General features: G+C 43.6%; 1 protein-coding gene across 2 annotated transcripts; it reads left to right on the top strand.

Annotated features, from left to right (window-relative positions):
• The first annotated feature begins 1,733 nt into the window (after positions 1-1,733).
• On the top strand, positions 1,734-15,732 carry rhogb (ras homolog family member Gb). 2 transcript variants are annotated; one of them, XM_061055829.1, is made up of 5 exons: positions 1,734-1,903; positions 13,620-13,726; positions 14,245-14,404; positions 14,579-14,749; positions 14,858-15,732. In XM_061055829.1, exons 3-5 carry the CDS (start codon positions 14,276-14,278, stop codon positions 15,131-15,133), a joined length of 576 nt encoding a protein of 191 aa, XP_060911812.1. In that variant the 5' UTR covers positions 1,734-1,903; positions 13,620-13,726; positions 14,245-14,275; the 3' UTR covers positions 15,134-15,732. The 2 variants fall into 2 exon arrangements, with proteins under 2 accessions (XP_060911812.1, XP_060911813.1); XM_061055830.1 differs by having other exon boundaries at positions 13,623-13,726.
• The last annotated feature ends 734 nt before the right edge of the window (positions 15,733-16,466 follow it).

Below are 16,466 nucleotides of genomic sequence, written 5' to 3' on the forward strand. Positions count from 1 at the left end.
TCCCTGAAGGACACATTCACCAGCTCGTCTCGTCTTATTAGAAATAGATTCTGTAAAATAGTCACCCCACAGGGTGCCTGTAGCCTAGCGGTTAGTGTACGCACCCAATGTACAGAGGTTATAGTCCTCCTAGCCGGTTCAAGTTGGCCTGGGTTTGAATCTGACCTTCTCTCTCTCTCTCTGATTTCTGACTCAAACCACTGTCCTGTCTCTAAAATAGAGGCATGAAAAGCTGCCAAAAATGATTACCCACTCAGAACGTTTTCCAGACGCTCACAGTTTACTTCTTTACTTCACGTCTGTGTCGAGCCCAGCCCTAACCGGCCCCAGGAGTCAAACAATTAAATGTTAAACTTATTATATTTAATGTCTGAAAACAGGAGGTAGGTTTTCTTTTCTTGTCTAAAGCCATGCCTCCTTGCAGCTCCTGACATTTGCAGGTAACTTCGAAGTTCTTGGTCTCAGAAAGGTCAAAACAGTTTTTCTCTGAGGTCTTGATGTCAGAAATCATTCTTCCTCTTCTTCACCACAGCTGGAACTTCCCTTTCATTTCCTGGTTGTCTGATTTCCAACAGCACTTGAAGGTAACACCAGTCTGACACGATGGTGTGATGGCGCCACCATGTGGTGAGAGAGAGGAGGTACAGACACACTGTACAGCTAGTTTATTTGACAGCGTTTTTATTAGTTCAAAAATGACTCAAGGTGACAACACAGAGATGTAAAGCGAATAAAACCAACTGGAAACAAACACAAAGACTCAAAACAACGAGAAACTAAACCCCCACAAAGAGACTCGGAGAGTGAAAGAGAAACTCAGACTCAAATGATAGCAGAAGCTCAACGTGGCAACAAAAAGACAACAAATACAAACTATTTCAAGAATCTCAAAACCCCATTAAAGACTTGCAATGACGAAACAGACTTTAAAAGCTTCCACAGAAATTTAAAGGTCACATATTCTGTAAAAAGTTCATCCTCTCCGTCTTTTGCCTGCTCCACTTTTCAGAAAATGTGTGCTCAAACAGGCCTTTTGGAGATTTTCCCTTCATGACATCACAAAGGGCAGTAACTCCTCCCCCAGGTGGGTGACACTCCCACAGCTAGGTGTTTGTTCTGCCCTCTGAGTCTGCCTTCTCACCGTAAACAATAGAACATGGAGAGAGATAGCCCGAGACACCCGAGCCCTTCCAGAGAGGGGGCGTGGTCAGACACAGCTCATTTACATTTAAAGCTACAGACACAGAAACAGCCTGTTCTGAGCAGGCTGAAATTGAGGGGTTTATAGACATGATCAAATACAGGATCAGAGTGGATTTAGAACAAGGAACCTCACAGACATGTTTTGAAGATTTTTGAGACTTATTTACCCTGATTGAAGAGGAGGAGAATATGTCACCTTTAAAAGAACCTCAGAAGCATCTGTCAATCCCCTCTTAATAAATGTTCCAAATGTCCCCCAAAATGTTCCATTTTAACAAATATCAGCCATCTGTCAATCAAGCAGCGGGTGGGCGGGGCTAAACAACATTAACATGCTGATGTCTGATTGGTTCTTTAAATAAGGCTTCTTTAGAAACATGAGACATAAAATGTTTGTTTCCCAACTCTGGGCTGCCCAATGTTACACACACACACACACACACACACACACACACACACACACACACACTCTAAACTTCCTCAAACTTGCTCCACCACTTCCTCTCTCTCTTCTCTCGGACTTCCTCCTCTTCACTAGCCCCTCCCACCCGCCTCGCGCTAAGATACAGATCCGCTGTCCCTCCCGCACTCACATTGACACACACATCGACTCAGTCCACAAACACACACCGACTCACATACACCCACACGGAGCGGGACATAGCGGAGCTGCGTGCCTGGAGAGGAGGACTGATGACCGGTGAGTCTTTGCTCCTTACCCCCCCCCCTCCCTCCCTTCCGGAGCTCAGGGACCGGCCCCGGTCAGCTGTGTGTGTGTGTGTGTGTGTGTGTGTGTGTGTGTGTGTGTGTTTCCCCTCTCTATATTAACTTTTAGTTCGTCATTGATCTCAGGTTTTTTTTCCCGTCAGCTGATCGATCCGCGGATCAATAATCTGTGTGTGTGTGTGTGTGTGTGTGTGTGTGTGTGTGTGTGTGTGTGTGTGTGTGTGTGTGTGTGTGTGTGTGTGTGTTTGTTAACGTTGATGCAGGAAACTGGAGATGGAGAGAGAGGGACCACTCCCAGTGTGTGTGTGTGTGTGTGTGTGTGAGTGTCAGTGTGTGTGTGTGTGAGTGTCAGTGTGTGTTTCTGTCACTTCTCTAAACTTCACGTCTCTTTAGAGAAACATAAAGTTTTCCTACAGAGAAGTGTAGTCAAGTATAATCTGAAGGACTTTGTGAATATTCAGTGAACTATTTGGATGAACATGCTCAGATAGATCATGATCCTGCACTGAGAATTATAAGAACTAAAAGTCATGAGATATAAATGTTTGTTTTGAATCCTAACTAAAGAGTAATTAATCAGGTAATAAACTATTCCTCTACTGACAGGTTGTAAAAATCATCCATGAAGCTGCAAGTCCTCCACATAAAGTCTTTATATTATTATCCTCTGACGTGTAGATTTAAGATTAAAACCTGAACAGAAAAATCACTAAAACTAAACAAGAGAGCAGCTTCTTTTTGTCATGTTTTAGCCCTGGTCCAGTTTAACTGGTGTTTTAGTCCTGGTTTGGTGTTTTAGCCCTGGTTTGGTCCAGTTTTACTGGTGTTTTAGTCCTGGTTTGGTGTTTTAGCCCTGGTCCAGTTTAACTGGTGTTTTAGCCCTGGTTTGGTCCAGTTTTACTGGTGTTTTAGCCCTGGTCCAGTTTTTCTGGTGTTTTAGCCCTGGTCCAGTTTTACTGGTGTTTTAAACCTGGTTTAATTAAATAATCTTTGGTGTTTTTTCCAATCTTCTCTAATGTTTTAGCCCCGGTTTGGTTCAGTTTTAATGGTGTTTTAGCTCCAGTTCAGTCCATTTTTACTGGTGTTTTAGCTCTGGTTCAGTCCAGTTTTACTGGTGTTTTAGTTCTGGTTCAGTCCAGTTTTACTGGTGTTTTAGTTCTGATTTGGTCCATTTCTACCAGTGTTTTAGCCCTGGTTTGGTCCAGTTTTACTGTGGTTTTAGTTCTGGTTCAGTCCATTTTTACTGGTGTTTTAGCCCTGGTTTGGTTCAGTTTTACTAGTGTTTTAGCCCTGGTCCAGTTTTACTGGTGTTTTAGCCCTGGTTTAATTAAATAATCTTTGGTGTTTTCTCCAATCTTCTCTAATGTTCCAGCTCTGGTTTGGACCTAATTCTTAAGTTTTTATCCCAGGTCTAGCCTCATATTATTCTTTGGTTTTAGCCCTGGTTCGGGCCAATTTTCAGTGGTCCTAGTTTCATCATAGTTTCTGGTGTTGTAGCCCTTGATTTTCCCAATAATCTCTGATGTTATATCTGGTTTGGAAATAATTTCTGAAGTCTGTAGCCGAGGTATTGTCCCAGGTTTTGCTCCGGTTTGGTCAACCGCTCTGGTGTTTTGCCCCTTATGTTGAGTCTGTAGATTAGCCCTTGTTTGTTTCAGTATTCTCTTTAGCCTTGCTCTGGACTGATATTGTCTCATTTGGCATGGTTTTACTTCGCTGTTTAAGACCAGTTTGGTCTAACATTGGCTCTAGTTTGAGCTCTGGTCTGGTCTGAGAATCTGAAAGATTTTAATCTTAGTTGAGTTCCATCTTTTGTGCTGTCAAAGTACACTTCAGTCTAATATGGTCTGTTTTACCTCAGTTAGGACAAATATTCTCAGTTAGCCCTGGTTCAGTCCAATTTCTCTATTATTTTAGAACCAATTTGTTCCGTGGTTTTTGTAGCCCTGGATTTGGTTTAAAAAGAAATCGGATTAGAATTGATTAAATTCAGAATTCTCTGGTGTTTTAGTCTTGGTTCAGTCCAAATTCTTTTCAGAATAGATGATCATATTTTCATTTTAAACCCATTATCCTTGTTGGTGTGAAGGCTGAAGTTAGGAGCTCATTGTTGAAACAGTTAAGATGTTCACTGAGTTTCTACTCTGGAGATTTAGATCTTATCACACATCTGTTTATCTGTTTGTCTTTGACTGAACAAGCAGCGTGAACATTTATTTTGGTCACTAGTGAATGCAAATAGATCATCAAAATGTGCATCAAATGTAACCATAAGCAACAGAACACCATAATGTCTAAGATTAGACAATAAAATAAATGGACCAATGGGTGACCTGCTCACGCTTCACTAGATGACATCATGGAGTTTGTCAGCAGCCGCACGCGCTCAGATGTGATTCAGAAACATCACAGTCAGGGTGGACAGTTTCAATATTTCCCAGAATGAAACAGGAAGTAAGAGTGTGAGAAATGTCAGAGATCGCCAACATAAGTGCTGATGTGAGTCAGCCACAAACTAAAAATACAAAAATCTGACACATTTCACGTTCCATATTCTCTCTGGTCTAAGGCCCTCTTGGTCCAGCTGGTTATCCTGATAGTCTGTTTCAGCTCTAGTTTGGTCCAAGGTGAGTCCTGGTCTTCTCTGGTGTTCAGGTCTTCTTTGGTTGCTGGTGTTTGAGCCCAGGTAGGCTGCCAGTGTTCGTTGGTGTCATAGTTTTTATGTTTGCTATGATAATATTCTTGGTCTCTCTTACCAACATTTAGTTTATTAGCCCTGGATCGGTGAAATATTCTTTGTTCTTTAGAACATATTTGGATTAGTAAATCTGGCATCTCTCGGCTTGTTTAGTCTAAAACGTACAGGGTCTTTGGACTGGGTTTGGTCCAGTATGTTTTTTATATAATTTGGTCAAAAAATTCTCCAATTTTTTATCCCATGTTTTGCTTATTTCCCTTTTTTGGTATAAACCTGGTCTAGTTTTATATTTGGTGTTTCAGTCTTTGTTGGCTGCAGGACTACATAAAGTTTAAGCTCTGGTCTCCCTGAGATATTATTATGTGTTGTCGTCTTTGGTTGGTTTGAAATTCTTTGATGTTTTAGTTTTGATTCGAGTCCAGTATTTAGTTTGTTTTAGCACATTATTCATACCGTCAGACATGGTTTGGTCCAGAATGTGTAGCTGTGTTCAGCCCTCGTTCAGTCTGAGATCTTCTCGTGTCTTTGCCGTCGTTTTATCTCAAGTTCAGCCCAATCATTTCCGGGCATGTCACTCCAACTTTATCCAATATGCTAAGACAACATATTATCAGAACAAGATATGCAATGCCACAGATACAAGAAAAATGTTTTCTGCTATTAACTCACTGCTTCAACCACCTCCTCCACCCTCCGATCTGTTCACACCAGACATGTTTGCCTCATATTTTACTGAAAAGGTTGCAACCATCAGTAACCAGTTTTCTGAGCCTGACCAACTCAGCCCAAAGGCACCAACCAAAAGTGCCTCACTCGATTCATTCTCCTCTCTGACTGAGGATGAAGTCTCTAAGCTTGTGCTAGACTCTCGGCCCACCACCTGTCCTCTGGACCCAATACCATCAAGCCTCATGCAGACCATTTCCTCTCCGCTTAACGCTGCACTTAAGCATATCATCAACTCCTCTCTGTCAACGGGTGTGTTCCCCACCGCATTCAAGCAAGCTCGGGTCACCCCTCTGCTAAAAAAACCCACACTAAACCCGCCCAGGTTGAAAACTACAGACCGGTTTCTCTTCTGCCCTTTCTGTCAAAAATACTTGAGCGCACAGTCTTTAAGCAAGTCTCTGAGTTCCTGTCCAGAAACGATCAGTCAGGCTTTAAGCGGGGCCACTCTACTGAAACTGCACTACTGTCAGTAACAGAATCGCACAGCGCACAGCTTATCCACAGGGGTACCTCAAGGGTCAGTGCTTGGTCCCCTTCTCTTCTCTATATTTCTCTTCTTCATATACAACAACAACATATACATATACAAGCTCACTTGGTTCAATAATCACTGCTATGCTGACGATACCCAGCTCTTCCTGTCATTCCCGCCAGACAATGTTACAGTCTCAGCAAGAATCTCGTCATGCCTTGCCGATATCTCTAAATGGATGAATGAACGCCACCTTCAACTCAATCTTTCAAAGACTGAGCTCCTTGTCATCCCAGCCAGTCCCTCTATGCAACCACAGATCAATATCCAGCTTGGAACAACCAAACTCATGCTTCCTGGAAGCTGGGTGTCATGATTGATGACCAGCTAACTTTTAAGGTTCAAGTAGCCTCGATTGCCTGATCATGTCGATTTAACCTTCACAACAGGGTCCTAAGTCTCTGACTAGACTCTTCTCCTCTGTCACCCCCGGTGGTGGAATGAACTTCCAAACTCCATTCGATCTGCAGAGTCCCTCTGCACCTAAGAAAAAGCTAAAGACCCAGCTCTTTCAAGAATACCTACTAACTTAATGATGATGGTCTCGATATTATTGATGATGATGATGGTAATGACGATAGTTTTTGTTTGATAACGACGACTTATAAGATGGTTTCTATACTGATTAGAGCTCTCAAGAACTGCCGTCAATGTTGTGCTTTGCCTCTGGTCACTTCCTGTCAGCACCTGTGTGTCCAATGGGACTCAAAGCTGATCATTTGCTCTTACTGACCCTTTTTTTTCTAGATCCTTGCTTGTGTGTTGTACTTACTCTCTGATGTACGTCGCTTTGGATAAAAGCGTCTGCTAAGTGAATTGTAGAATGCTCCCATGTTTTCAAGTCTGGTCTGAGCCACACATTTGTTATCACTCATATAAAAATGAAGTCCCTTTGTTAGCATGATATGGTTTAATGTCTTTTATCTCTTAAGCCGAGGTTTAGTCTGATTATCCGGTTTGTTTAAGTCCAGGGTTGTTGTGTTGTTCTTGTTGTTTTAGCTCTATAGTGTGTTCCATTACGTCATTCTGTTTTAGCCCGAGTGTGGTCCAATGTCTTCTGATGCTTCAGTAGCTGTTTCCGCTGGAGCTTGGTGGGATACTCTTGGACCTGCTTTTATGTTCACTCATATTTGAGCCGTTCAGCATCATGTATTTGTTGGTGTTCTGGCCGTGGTTCAGTCCAATGTTTTCAACCTTTTACAAAGACTTTCTCATGGTTTGGTTTGATGCTCTTGGTTGTTGTAGTGTTTGGTCTGATTCTGTTCTGTTGAGTTTAAAATCAGAACATGCAGAGTCCTCATACAGCAGACACCTGACAGACAGTTGTAAACCAGGATTCAGGAGCTGGACTTTGATGGTCTTTATTTTAACCACACACAGTCTAAATAAAGTTCAGCTAATTAAAATCCATTTAAATAGTTTGACTTGATATAAAGTGCGGCTCAAAGTGCAGACTGAGTTACCTGCCCCTCACTCATGTTTCTGCTGGATGAACAGAGAGAAGGACAAACCCTTCCTGTTTCGGTTTCAACACAGACCAGTTCCTCTTTGGCTGGCAGAGTCTGACTGTTAGGGCCGGGGTGGGGAGGGGGGGATGCTGCTTTTGTAAGGAGCTTTGAACTCTCTCGTGTCAGTAAGAATAGAACTGTTAAGTTAAGATTTGGAAAGATGGGGATATCATTGAAAAGGTGAAGATGAGCAAAAATGGAAATAATGCTCTGAGTTAGAGGATATGTTTTACAATAAAGATACAAAGATACATCTCCACCCCAAATGCCTCCCAGTTAACAGAACCACTTCTATCTTTGCCCCAGTGATTTTTACTGGACCTGTGAAGTCACAGTTTGTCAGTGCAGTGTGCAGTGCGGTATATTTAGTGACATTTCTCACCTTCAGTAATCATCTGATTAAACTGACGACTGGTTTCAACACATCCTCCTGCCTGACTCTGTGTTGCCACATGACTCTTCTATGTGTACTGTTTGGTATGTAGCATTCACCATGAGAGCATCACACGCTGAAGAGTCGCTCAACTTTCTGACCTGTTATCCCCAAACACCCTGGTTTGGCTCAATTTCCATTGATGTCTGGTTCTGGCTTGGCCTTGGCATTTTAGCCCAGGTTTTGCCCACTCATTTTTGTTGTTTTTGCCATGACCAATATTTCTCTGTGTATCAGCCCTGATATTGTGCAATTACCTTGATGTTTTTAAGCCAGGTGCAGCGAAATGCTTCTTGTCCAATGTGCAATCATCTGACCCTATATTTATTCATATTTACGCCCTGGTTTGGCTTCATGTTCCTCGAGGTTTAGCCTTAGCTTGGCCGTATATTCCTTTGTCTTAAGCCTTGGTTCGTCTCAATAGTCTTTGGTGTGATGGCTCTGGTTAGGTCCACTAATTCTTAATCCAACATGGCTCTGTGTTTAGCCCTGCATTGGGTTAATGTTCTATGTTTTCTTTCCCTGGGTTGGTGTTCATTGTACATGTAGATTTAGCCATGGTTTGTCCCAGTTTGTTCTTGGTGTGTTAGCTCTGGTGGGGTCAAATATTCCTTTATATTATATCCCTGATTTGGCCTGAGGTTCCCTGACGCTTGGCATTGGCTTGGCCCATTATTCTTGTCCCTGGTTTGACATAAGATACGGTGATGTTGTTGTTTTGGTTTGGACCAATAACTCTTGGTATTTATCCGTGGTTGGGTTAAGTACATGGACATCTCACCTCATTTGTCCATAAAATACAAAACCCGCTCAGATTGCAAATCAAGTGTATTTGTTCTCATTTGCTTTTTTCTCATTATTGAAATTCATTCAAAAAAAATCACAGAGCCTTCTGAAACCTCAAACCTCCATTTTTAGTTTTCCTTTCCCGTCAGGTCTTCAGCTGCGTGCTGGCTCGGTTCCTCTGTCGGTCAGGAGATTCCTCCTAAAGCAGCAAAATTAAATGAAAAGACAAAAAAAGAACACAGCTGACAGGACGAAACTAAAGGTTTCTATGTTCCTCAAAAACAGACGAAAAAGAGACAAGTAAACCCACAGAGACATCAGAGCCCCTCTCTCTCTCTCTCTCTCTCTCTCTCTCTCTCTCTCTCTCTCTCTCTCTCTGCAGTGCCATCCACATGTAGTTGAGTGTGGCTGTTTGTCTCTCTCTGTATGTCGGCCCTGTGAGTGACTGGCGAACAGTTCAGGGTGTAACCCCACCTCTCGCTCAATGACAGCTCAGCTCCAGGGCCCCTGCAACCCTGAACAGGATAAGCGGTATAAATAAATAATGGATGGATGTATAAACTATCAACACTGCTTTTAAAAGTTTTTAGTGAAGCTAATGTCTCCAGGAGGGCTCAGCCTGGTTGTAACTTCACAAAGATTATGTTGTGTGTGTCGGTTGAGTTTCATCCATTTAAGATGTCTTCTACCTCTTGGACTCATCTCGTAGTGATGTAGAGTAAAACGTTCATGTACAAACAGACAGAGACCCGAGTAGGTGACACTGTCTGAATCAGTGTCAGTACCCAAACGTTGCCAAAGTATTTGTGCAATTTAAACGCAGTGCGAGGAGGAAGAAAGGTTTCAGTTTGGGGAGTCTAGGACTTCTGTTTGTGTTGCCATGGTATCCAAACAGATGTTTATATTGTTTGATTTTTACTAGAATTATAACAAAGTTTAAAATCCTGGTTATGTGACAACCCCACAAAGATAGAATAACATTTAGACCGACTACATGACGTCCAAAAACATCAATCCACTCTGATGGGCGTCTCTAATCTGGACTCAATGGTGTAAACCTGGAGATTTTTATTTGAACCTGATCCAGAAGTGAAAAACATGTTTTTGGAAGTGAACCAGTTCTTACTTTTAAAGACATTTTTCTGAAGCATCACTCCCAGCCAATCAAAGAAGGGTTAAAGGAGTTTTAAACGAATGACAACCTGCAGGATTAGTCGAGTTTCATCGACAGGATCTCGGTGGAAATGCTCATTAAATCGTGTGAACTATATTTCCCCTGACTGAGCCAGTGTACTCTGCGTGTGATGACTCATGTTCATATTTCCATACCTCTAATTCATGTGTAACTATATGCTAATGATTAACTGTCATTAAAACAAGAGTGTTTGTTTGACACATAGAGGAAGACTGCTTTCACACTCAATGTGTTGCTGCTGCGGGCCACTGACCTCCAGTCTTCTTCTTTTTTTTATCAAGGTTTTTTTCCCTCGCGCAGTCAGGCCGTCCACACTCTGAGTCTGATCTGCTTCCACATCTGTTGCTTCTCTGAACAGTTTGAGCTGAAATCAGATCCATGAAGTAGGATTCATTTGGTGAGACAGAGAAGGGAGTGATCAGCCTCTGAATGTGTGTGTCACTGACAGGTAGCAGAATAAGGACCTGATATTGATGTAGTTACAGAAATTACCAGCAGGGCGCCTGAGAAGTTTAACCCCTTCTCTGTATTTGAAACCCATATTTGGAATTTTTCCTGTTGCTATCTGTTTTTTTAGCACTAGAAGTGACCAGGAGCTTGCAAATGCTAAGCTATACAGCTTAAAAGTGTGATCGGTGGCTAATTCATTAGCTGCTAATAAGCCAGTTAGCCATCATGTTTCCCAAAGAATGCGATGCTATTTGTGGTGGTGGCTGACCGCAGTTTATTTATCAGACTACAGAGGCTCAGGGAGCTTGTAGAAAGACGCAGACGCTGGTGGTAGGTGAACAACTCGTAGCAGATAAGATAAAGAAGCTGTCTAATCACTAAGGCCCGCCATGGACTCAGACTTGTTGGACGGTCTGTTGGTCAAATAAGGGTGCGGTCTCACTGGCCATCCGTACGCTAAAGTCCAGTTCGTTTGACCAGTGTGACCGCTCTGTATCGTGCTCAGGCACGGTACACTTCCTTGTCTTTGGCACACTTCGGAGAGGTGTGCTTCAGGACGGTACACTTCATGCTCGAGTACAAGCACGCGGGTAAACAACGCTGACAGCCTTCATTATGGAGAAATCCAGAGTTTCATGGCTGTATCTGACTAACATGACACAATATAAGACACAAAGTAGCTGTCATGTTCTCTGTTGTTCTCCGATGTGCGGGCGCGCGGACTCGGCTGCGCGTCTATTTTATTTTTTAATTTATTTATTGCTGTGTCTGATTAAAATGGCTTAAAAATAGCCCCAAAGTCAGTAAAGTAGCTGTCATGCTCTCTGTGTTGTTCTCTCTCTCTCTCTCTCTCGTCCGCCTGTTTGTAAACTCAGCACGCTTCATAATAACATAAAGCGTGCATGTGTTGTATTAAGACGTTATGTACAAGAGGTAATCGTGCTTTTATGCACGGTTAGTCCTGGCCAGTATGACCGCGGGCCGTGCCAGCCAACGCGGGAATGGCGCTGCGGGGGGGCAATTGTGCTTGAGTACAGCACGGTACAGATGGCCAGTGTGACCGCGCCCTAAAGCTCATAGAGCGACAGATTATTAGTCTGATATTTACAGGAAAAAATTTCCAAAAGGCTCCAACAGCACAAACACAGCCCAGAGGTCAAAGGTCAGGGACTCAATCAGCTGAGGGGACAGCTAGCAGACAACTAGCAGCTCCCACCTGTCACTCAAATAGGCCACGCCCCCTAATTCTACATCACTTTAAGCCTTAATATAATGCTAACAGGTGAGTTGTAGAAACATTCAGCCCGTACAGTTGAAGAGAGAAATGATCTCTAGAGACCCAAACTGTTTTTTGACACTTAAGTCTCAGCCAAGAAGCGAACAAATGTGAAAATAAAGCCTGTAGTTCCTCCAGTGTCCACTAGAGTCTGTCTCCCGCAGTGAGTCAGTCCCCATAGAGCTCCATGTTAAAATGTCCAACTTTACAGCTGCAGTTCCTCCAGTGTCCACTAGAGTCTGTCTCCTGCAGTGAGTCAGTCCCCATAGAGCTCCATGTTAAAATGTCCAACTTTACAGCTGCAGTTCCTCCAGTGTCCACTAGAGTCTTTCTCCTGCAGTGAGTCAGTCCCCACAGAAGCATCTAGTGGACTTTAAAGGAACTGCAGCCGGGCACATAAAGTGATGTTGATGTTTAATGATAAATAATTATTGATAATAATTGATTCATAATAAACTTTGGAAGCTTTAAAGGAATCAGAGGAAACCTTTTCACCTCATTCACTGAACAGACTCTTAGTTTAAGCAATTTTATTTCAACATGAAACCACAACCACCATTTTCTCATGAAAGCTTCCTTTTTCCTCAACTTCATCTGAGTTACAAAAGTACAACGTTACAACACTTCAACGTTTCTTTGTGGGGCCAAACGTGAATCCATCTATGGAGTTAGATCAGCATCAATATTCACAAATGCACACAGAAGGATTCACAAATGTATTTCTGATTCACACACAAATATTTATAGTTTTGTATATATGTAATAGAAATCCACAAATATATAAACTGTTCATTCTGCATTTACAAACTGTTTGTCATTTGTGTGTGGGATTTTTGAGACTATTTGTTTTACATTTATATAGAATGAAATATATTTGTGTGTGCATTGAAATACATTTGTGAATCCTTCCGTGTGCATTTGTGAATATTGAGACTGATCTAACTCCATATCCATCTGCTGCTGAAAAATGGTCCCAAAGATGAGCACCATTAGTCGTAACTTTTTTAGAATCCAAAATGACTGAAAGCTGACATATACAGAGACGGAGACAGACTGATGTGACATTTGTTTGAGTCTGCACAGGAGAGGAGCTGACAGTCAGAGATGCAGAATGAGGACCTGAACGTGTCGGCAGCTCTTATAACGCACAGTTTACTACAGAAAGAAGGAGCACAATGACGTGGAGAAAAGTGAGAAGCTGTGAGATCAGAGGTAAAAGCTTCCAGCAGCAGTGAGATCAGCCGACCTCCGCCCAGAGAGAGAGAGAGAGAGGGGAGGGTGGGGTCGACGTCCCCAGAGTCTGGGCTGAGTCTCTCTCTTTGCTCACATCTGGAGTCCGGTTTGTTCTGATGATCATTTTCACTCTTTGTGTTCTTTCTCTTCTGGTCTGGCTGGTGTGGGAGGTTGATCGGAGATCGGGTGGCAGGGAGACTCAGAGTAGGGGCTCAGTCTCAAACTGATTACAGCCCAGATTGTACCTGGAACAAGAGAGAGATGGGAGAGGCGTGTGCCGAGTTGAATCGGACTGTGGTGAGGTGACCAGGTGTAAGTAGGCTTGTCAGGTAATTGGAGGTTTTAGGCCTGCTCCCCAACCTAGGTTAATTCATTAACTCCATTTAAAAGCTGGTACCATGACGACCCCAGTGTGTGTCAGGGTTCATCCTCCATCATTGTGTATCTGCATCTTTTGATTCTCTTCAGGCTGCTTCTGAACCTGAGCTTGGTCACCTGATCCTGGCTTTAAACCACTTCTAAACTTTTATAAACAACGTGTATTTAAAGAATCCAAAATATCCAAAACATAGAGAAACAAAATGCTGGAGGCGGAGCTTATCTTCTCCATCACGAGGAGAAACAAGCACACACATTGTCTTTCTGTCTCCGTCAATGTAAATAAAGTTTTGAATGTGTGGGAGGAGTCACACACCCAGGTGTGTGTGTGTGTGTGTGTGTGTGTGTGTGTGTGTGTGTGTGTGTGTGCGTGATAACATCTCTGTTTTGTTTGGAGACCGTTTCCTTCTGCAGAGATCATTTCCATAAACACAAATACTGACGGAGTAAAATTCTCCCCCCCCCCCTCCAGCAGACAGACGATGGGACGTCACGTGTCTCTGAACAAACTGTGTTGACTGTAGGAAACTGAAGCGTCTCTGACCGCCGCCGGAGGATAACCAATCAGAATCAGCAAAGGTACAAATGATCGACTTTCTATATTTGAATCCTGACATCAGCGACCTCTCATATCAACAGAATCAACCCAGAGTCACTAAAGAATCATTTAAGAGTATTTTAACATTTCACAAACTTTCAGACAATTACAAAAAAAAACATCAGGAACATCCAGGACTGAAAACTGGAGCCAGCCTGTCAGAGCGCCAGGGGGAGCTCCACATACACACAGTCAGACATGCGCACACACACAGACACACACACTCACACACAGCGCTGTGCTCCCTCTTTCCCCCACAGCCCTAGTTACGACCTCTGAAGACGGTACAGAGGGGGGATCTCTTCGTCCCCCCATTACGCCTCTGACATTCAGACTGAAGGAGAAGCGTCACAGGGGCGTAAATATCACGGCTTGAAACAGCGTGCTGAACAGGACTATTTGCAAGCTGCAGTTCCTCGACTGGCCACTAGATGCTGACTGTGAATGGGAGTCAGTCCCCCGTGTTAAATAGAATTTCCAACATTGTTTGTTTTTTAAGGTTGCTGCAGGCTCAGAGGTCAGAGGTCATCATGCAGACTATAAAGTGCGTGGTTGTGGGTGACGGTGCTGTGGGGAAGACCTGCCTCCTCATCTCCTACACCACCGGAGCGTTTCCCAAAGAGTACATCCCCACCGTGTTCGACAACTACAGCAGCCAGGTGTGTGTGTGTGTGTGTGTGTGTGTGTGTGTGTGTGTGTGTGTGTGTGTGTGTGTGTGTGTGTGTGTGTGTGTGTGTGTGTGTGTGTGTGTGTGTGTGTGTGTGTGTGTGTGTGTGTGTGTGTTTCATTCTGCTCTATAAATGTGTTTACCTGTGTGTGCGTGGTGCATTCAGGTGACAGTGGACGGCAGGACCATCAGTCTGAACCTGTGGGACACGGCGGGTCAGGAGGAGTACGACCGGCTGAGGACGCTGTCGTACCCTCAGACCAACGTCTTCATCATCTGCTTCTCCATCTCAAGCCCCGCCTCCTACGAGAACGTCAAACACAAGTGGCATCCAGAGGTCAGAGGTCAAAGTCCGCCTAGCAACACAACTCTCACTCTTTAAAGAAGCTGACATGTTGATGGTTCTTTTATATTTATTCACCTGGCCCCTCCCCCTCCTCCTCAGGTGTACCATCACTGTCCTGGTGTTCCCATCATGCTGGTTGGCACAAAGAGCGACCTCCGGAACGACGGGGAAACTCAGAGGAAACTGAAGGAGACGAACCAGACACCCGTCACCCACCAGCAGGGCGCCGCCCTAGCACGCCAGATCCAAGCCGTCCGCTACCTCGAGTGCTCTGCCCTCAACCAGGACGGCATCAAGGACGTGTTCGCCGAGGCTGTGAGAGCCTTCCTCAACCCGCAGCCTGCCGCCACCAAGAAGCCCTGCGTACTGCTTTAGGACCAAACCGGATCAAACCGGACCGATCCAGGACCTGGCTGCTCCTGTGGCGTCCCTTCCTGAGAGACTGAATGAAAGTTTATGCTTCAAGTGTTTTTAATGTTTGGGTAGAGTTTTATCTTTGAAGACATCGAGTGTCTAACGCTCTGTGGTCGTCAAACGGGGGGGGGGGGGGGGGGGGGGTGTTCAGAACATGAAGCTCGTTGATGTTGTCTCAGCACGATGAACCCGACGCGAAAATGAACGTCCAGAAATTTAAAAAAAACAATGGTGATGGTGATGCTGAGCCGGGACGCACACGAGCATGAAGACGAGTAGTTTAGTTGAACCTGATTGGGCGGAACACGTGTATGTTTTCATTATTGGTTTAAATTTGATTGTGTAAAAGATCTCAGAGCTAACCCCGCCCACTTCACAGCCAACGTACGGAAATGTTGAAATCTGACAAATGTTAAGAAGGAAACTTTATGATGAACCTAAAATCATAAAACAGTCTTTCTGAGGACTCGTGTTTTCCAGGGTCTTTAAAATGCTCATTTTCTGAACACATCTTCACGCTGCCTTGAAGTAATAATTAAAATCTAATTTAACATCCTTAATCTGTTTCTGCCGTTATTCATGTTGACCTGAATGTTCTGTCGTTCAGCATGAGGAGAAGTGGACGACGACTCAACGAACCAATCAGGTTGTGTGGACTGGATGTTACGTGTTAAACATGGTCAGGCTTCAAAGTGAAATGAGACGTTCAAAAATACAGCAGGGTCCTTTTTTACATCACTGAGACTACAGGGAGACACTGGTGTTGTAGTCACACTAACCAAGACCGAGACATTTAGAGAACAGACCGAGTCCAGACCAAGACCATAAATATCCCCGAAACATCCTCATCCTGTGTTTAGGGGGCGTGTCACTCACTTAGACCGTAACACCGGGAAGGTTGTGTCCATAACCGGAGGATAAAAATCAAACTACAAATTAATTGAAGTTATTTATTCTTTTAAAAAGAGGCGTTTTCTTTCTAATCGCAGTGATGACATGGAGACATAGTCGATCAGTGGTGGTCTTGACCGGTTTTGATTTAAAATCCAGAGTCAGCCCAGTCTGAGACCGAGACAAGACCGAGTAAAAATGCTTTCGATTCCAACTGAGACCTACAAAAGTGGTCTCCAGACCAGTTTTGAGACCAAGACCGATTTCAAGTACTATAGGAGACACTGAGGACGCTCGTCTACGGTGCGATTAAAGGGACAAAATAGCATGAGATTAATAAAGATCAAAGATAATTAATGCGTTAATTTATTAACTGAGTTAATCATGATTAACTTGTTTATGA

This window comes from Labrus mixtus, chromosome 14 (assembly GCF_963584025.1).
Source record: "Labrus mixtus chromosome 14, fLabMix1.1, whole genome shotgun sequence".
In the NCBI taxonomy this organism is placed as follows: domain Eukaryota; kingdom Metazoa; phylum Chordata; class Actinopteri; order Labriformes; family Labridae; genus Labrus; species Labrus mixtus.

Bases quoted from the DNA above. Each gene is read 5' to 3' on its own strand.
- rhogb (XM_061055829.1), top strand. From the start codon at position 14,276: ATGCAGACTATAAAGTGCGTGGTTGTGGGTGACGGTGCTGTGGGGAAG. The intron at 14,405-14,578 runs GTGTGTGTGTGT...TGGTGCATTCAG, and splicing joins TCGACAACTACAGCAGCCAG to GTGACAGTGGACGGCAGGAC. The intron at 14,750-14,857 runs GTCAGAGGTCAA...CCTCCTCCTCAG, and splicing joins AACACAAGTGGCATCCAGAG to GTGTACCATCACTGTCCTGG.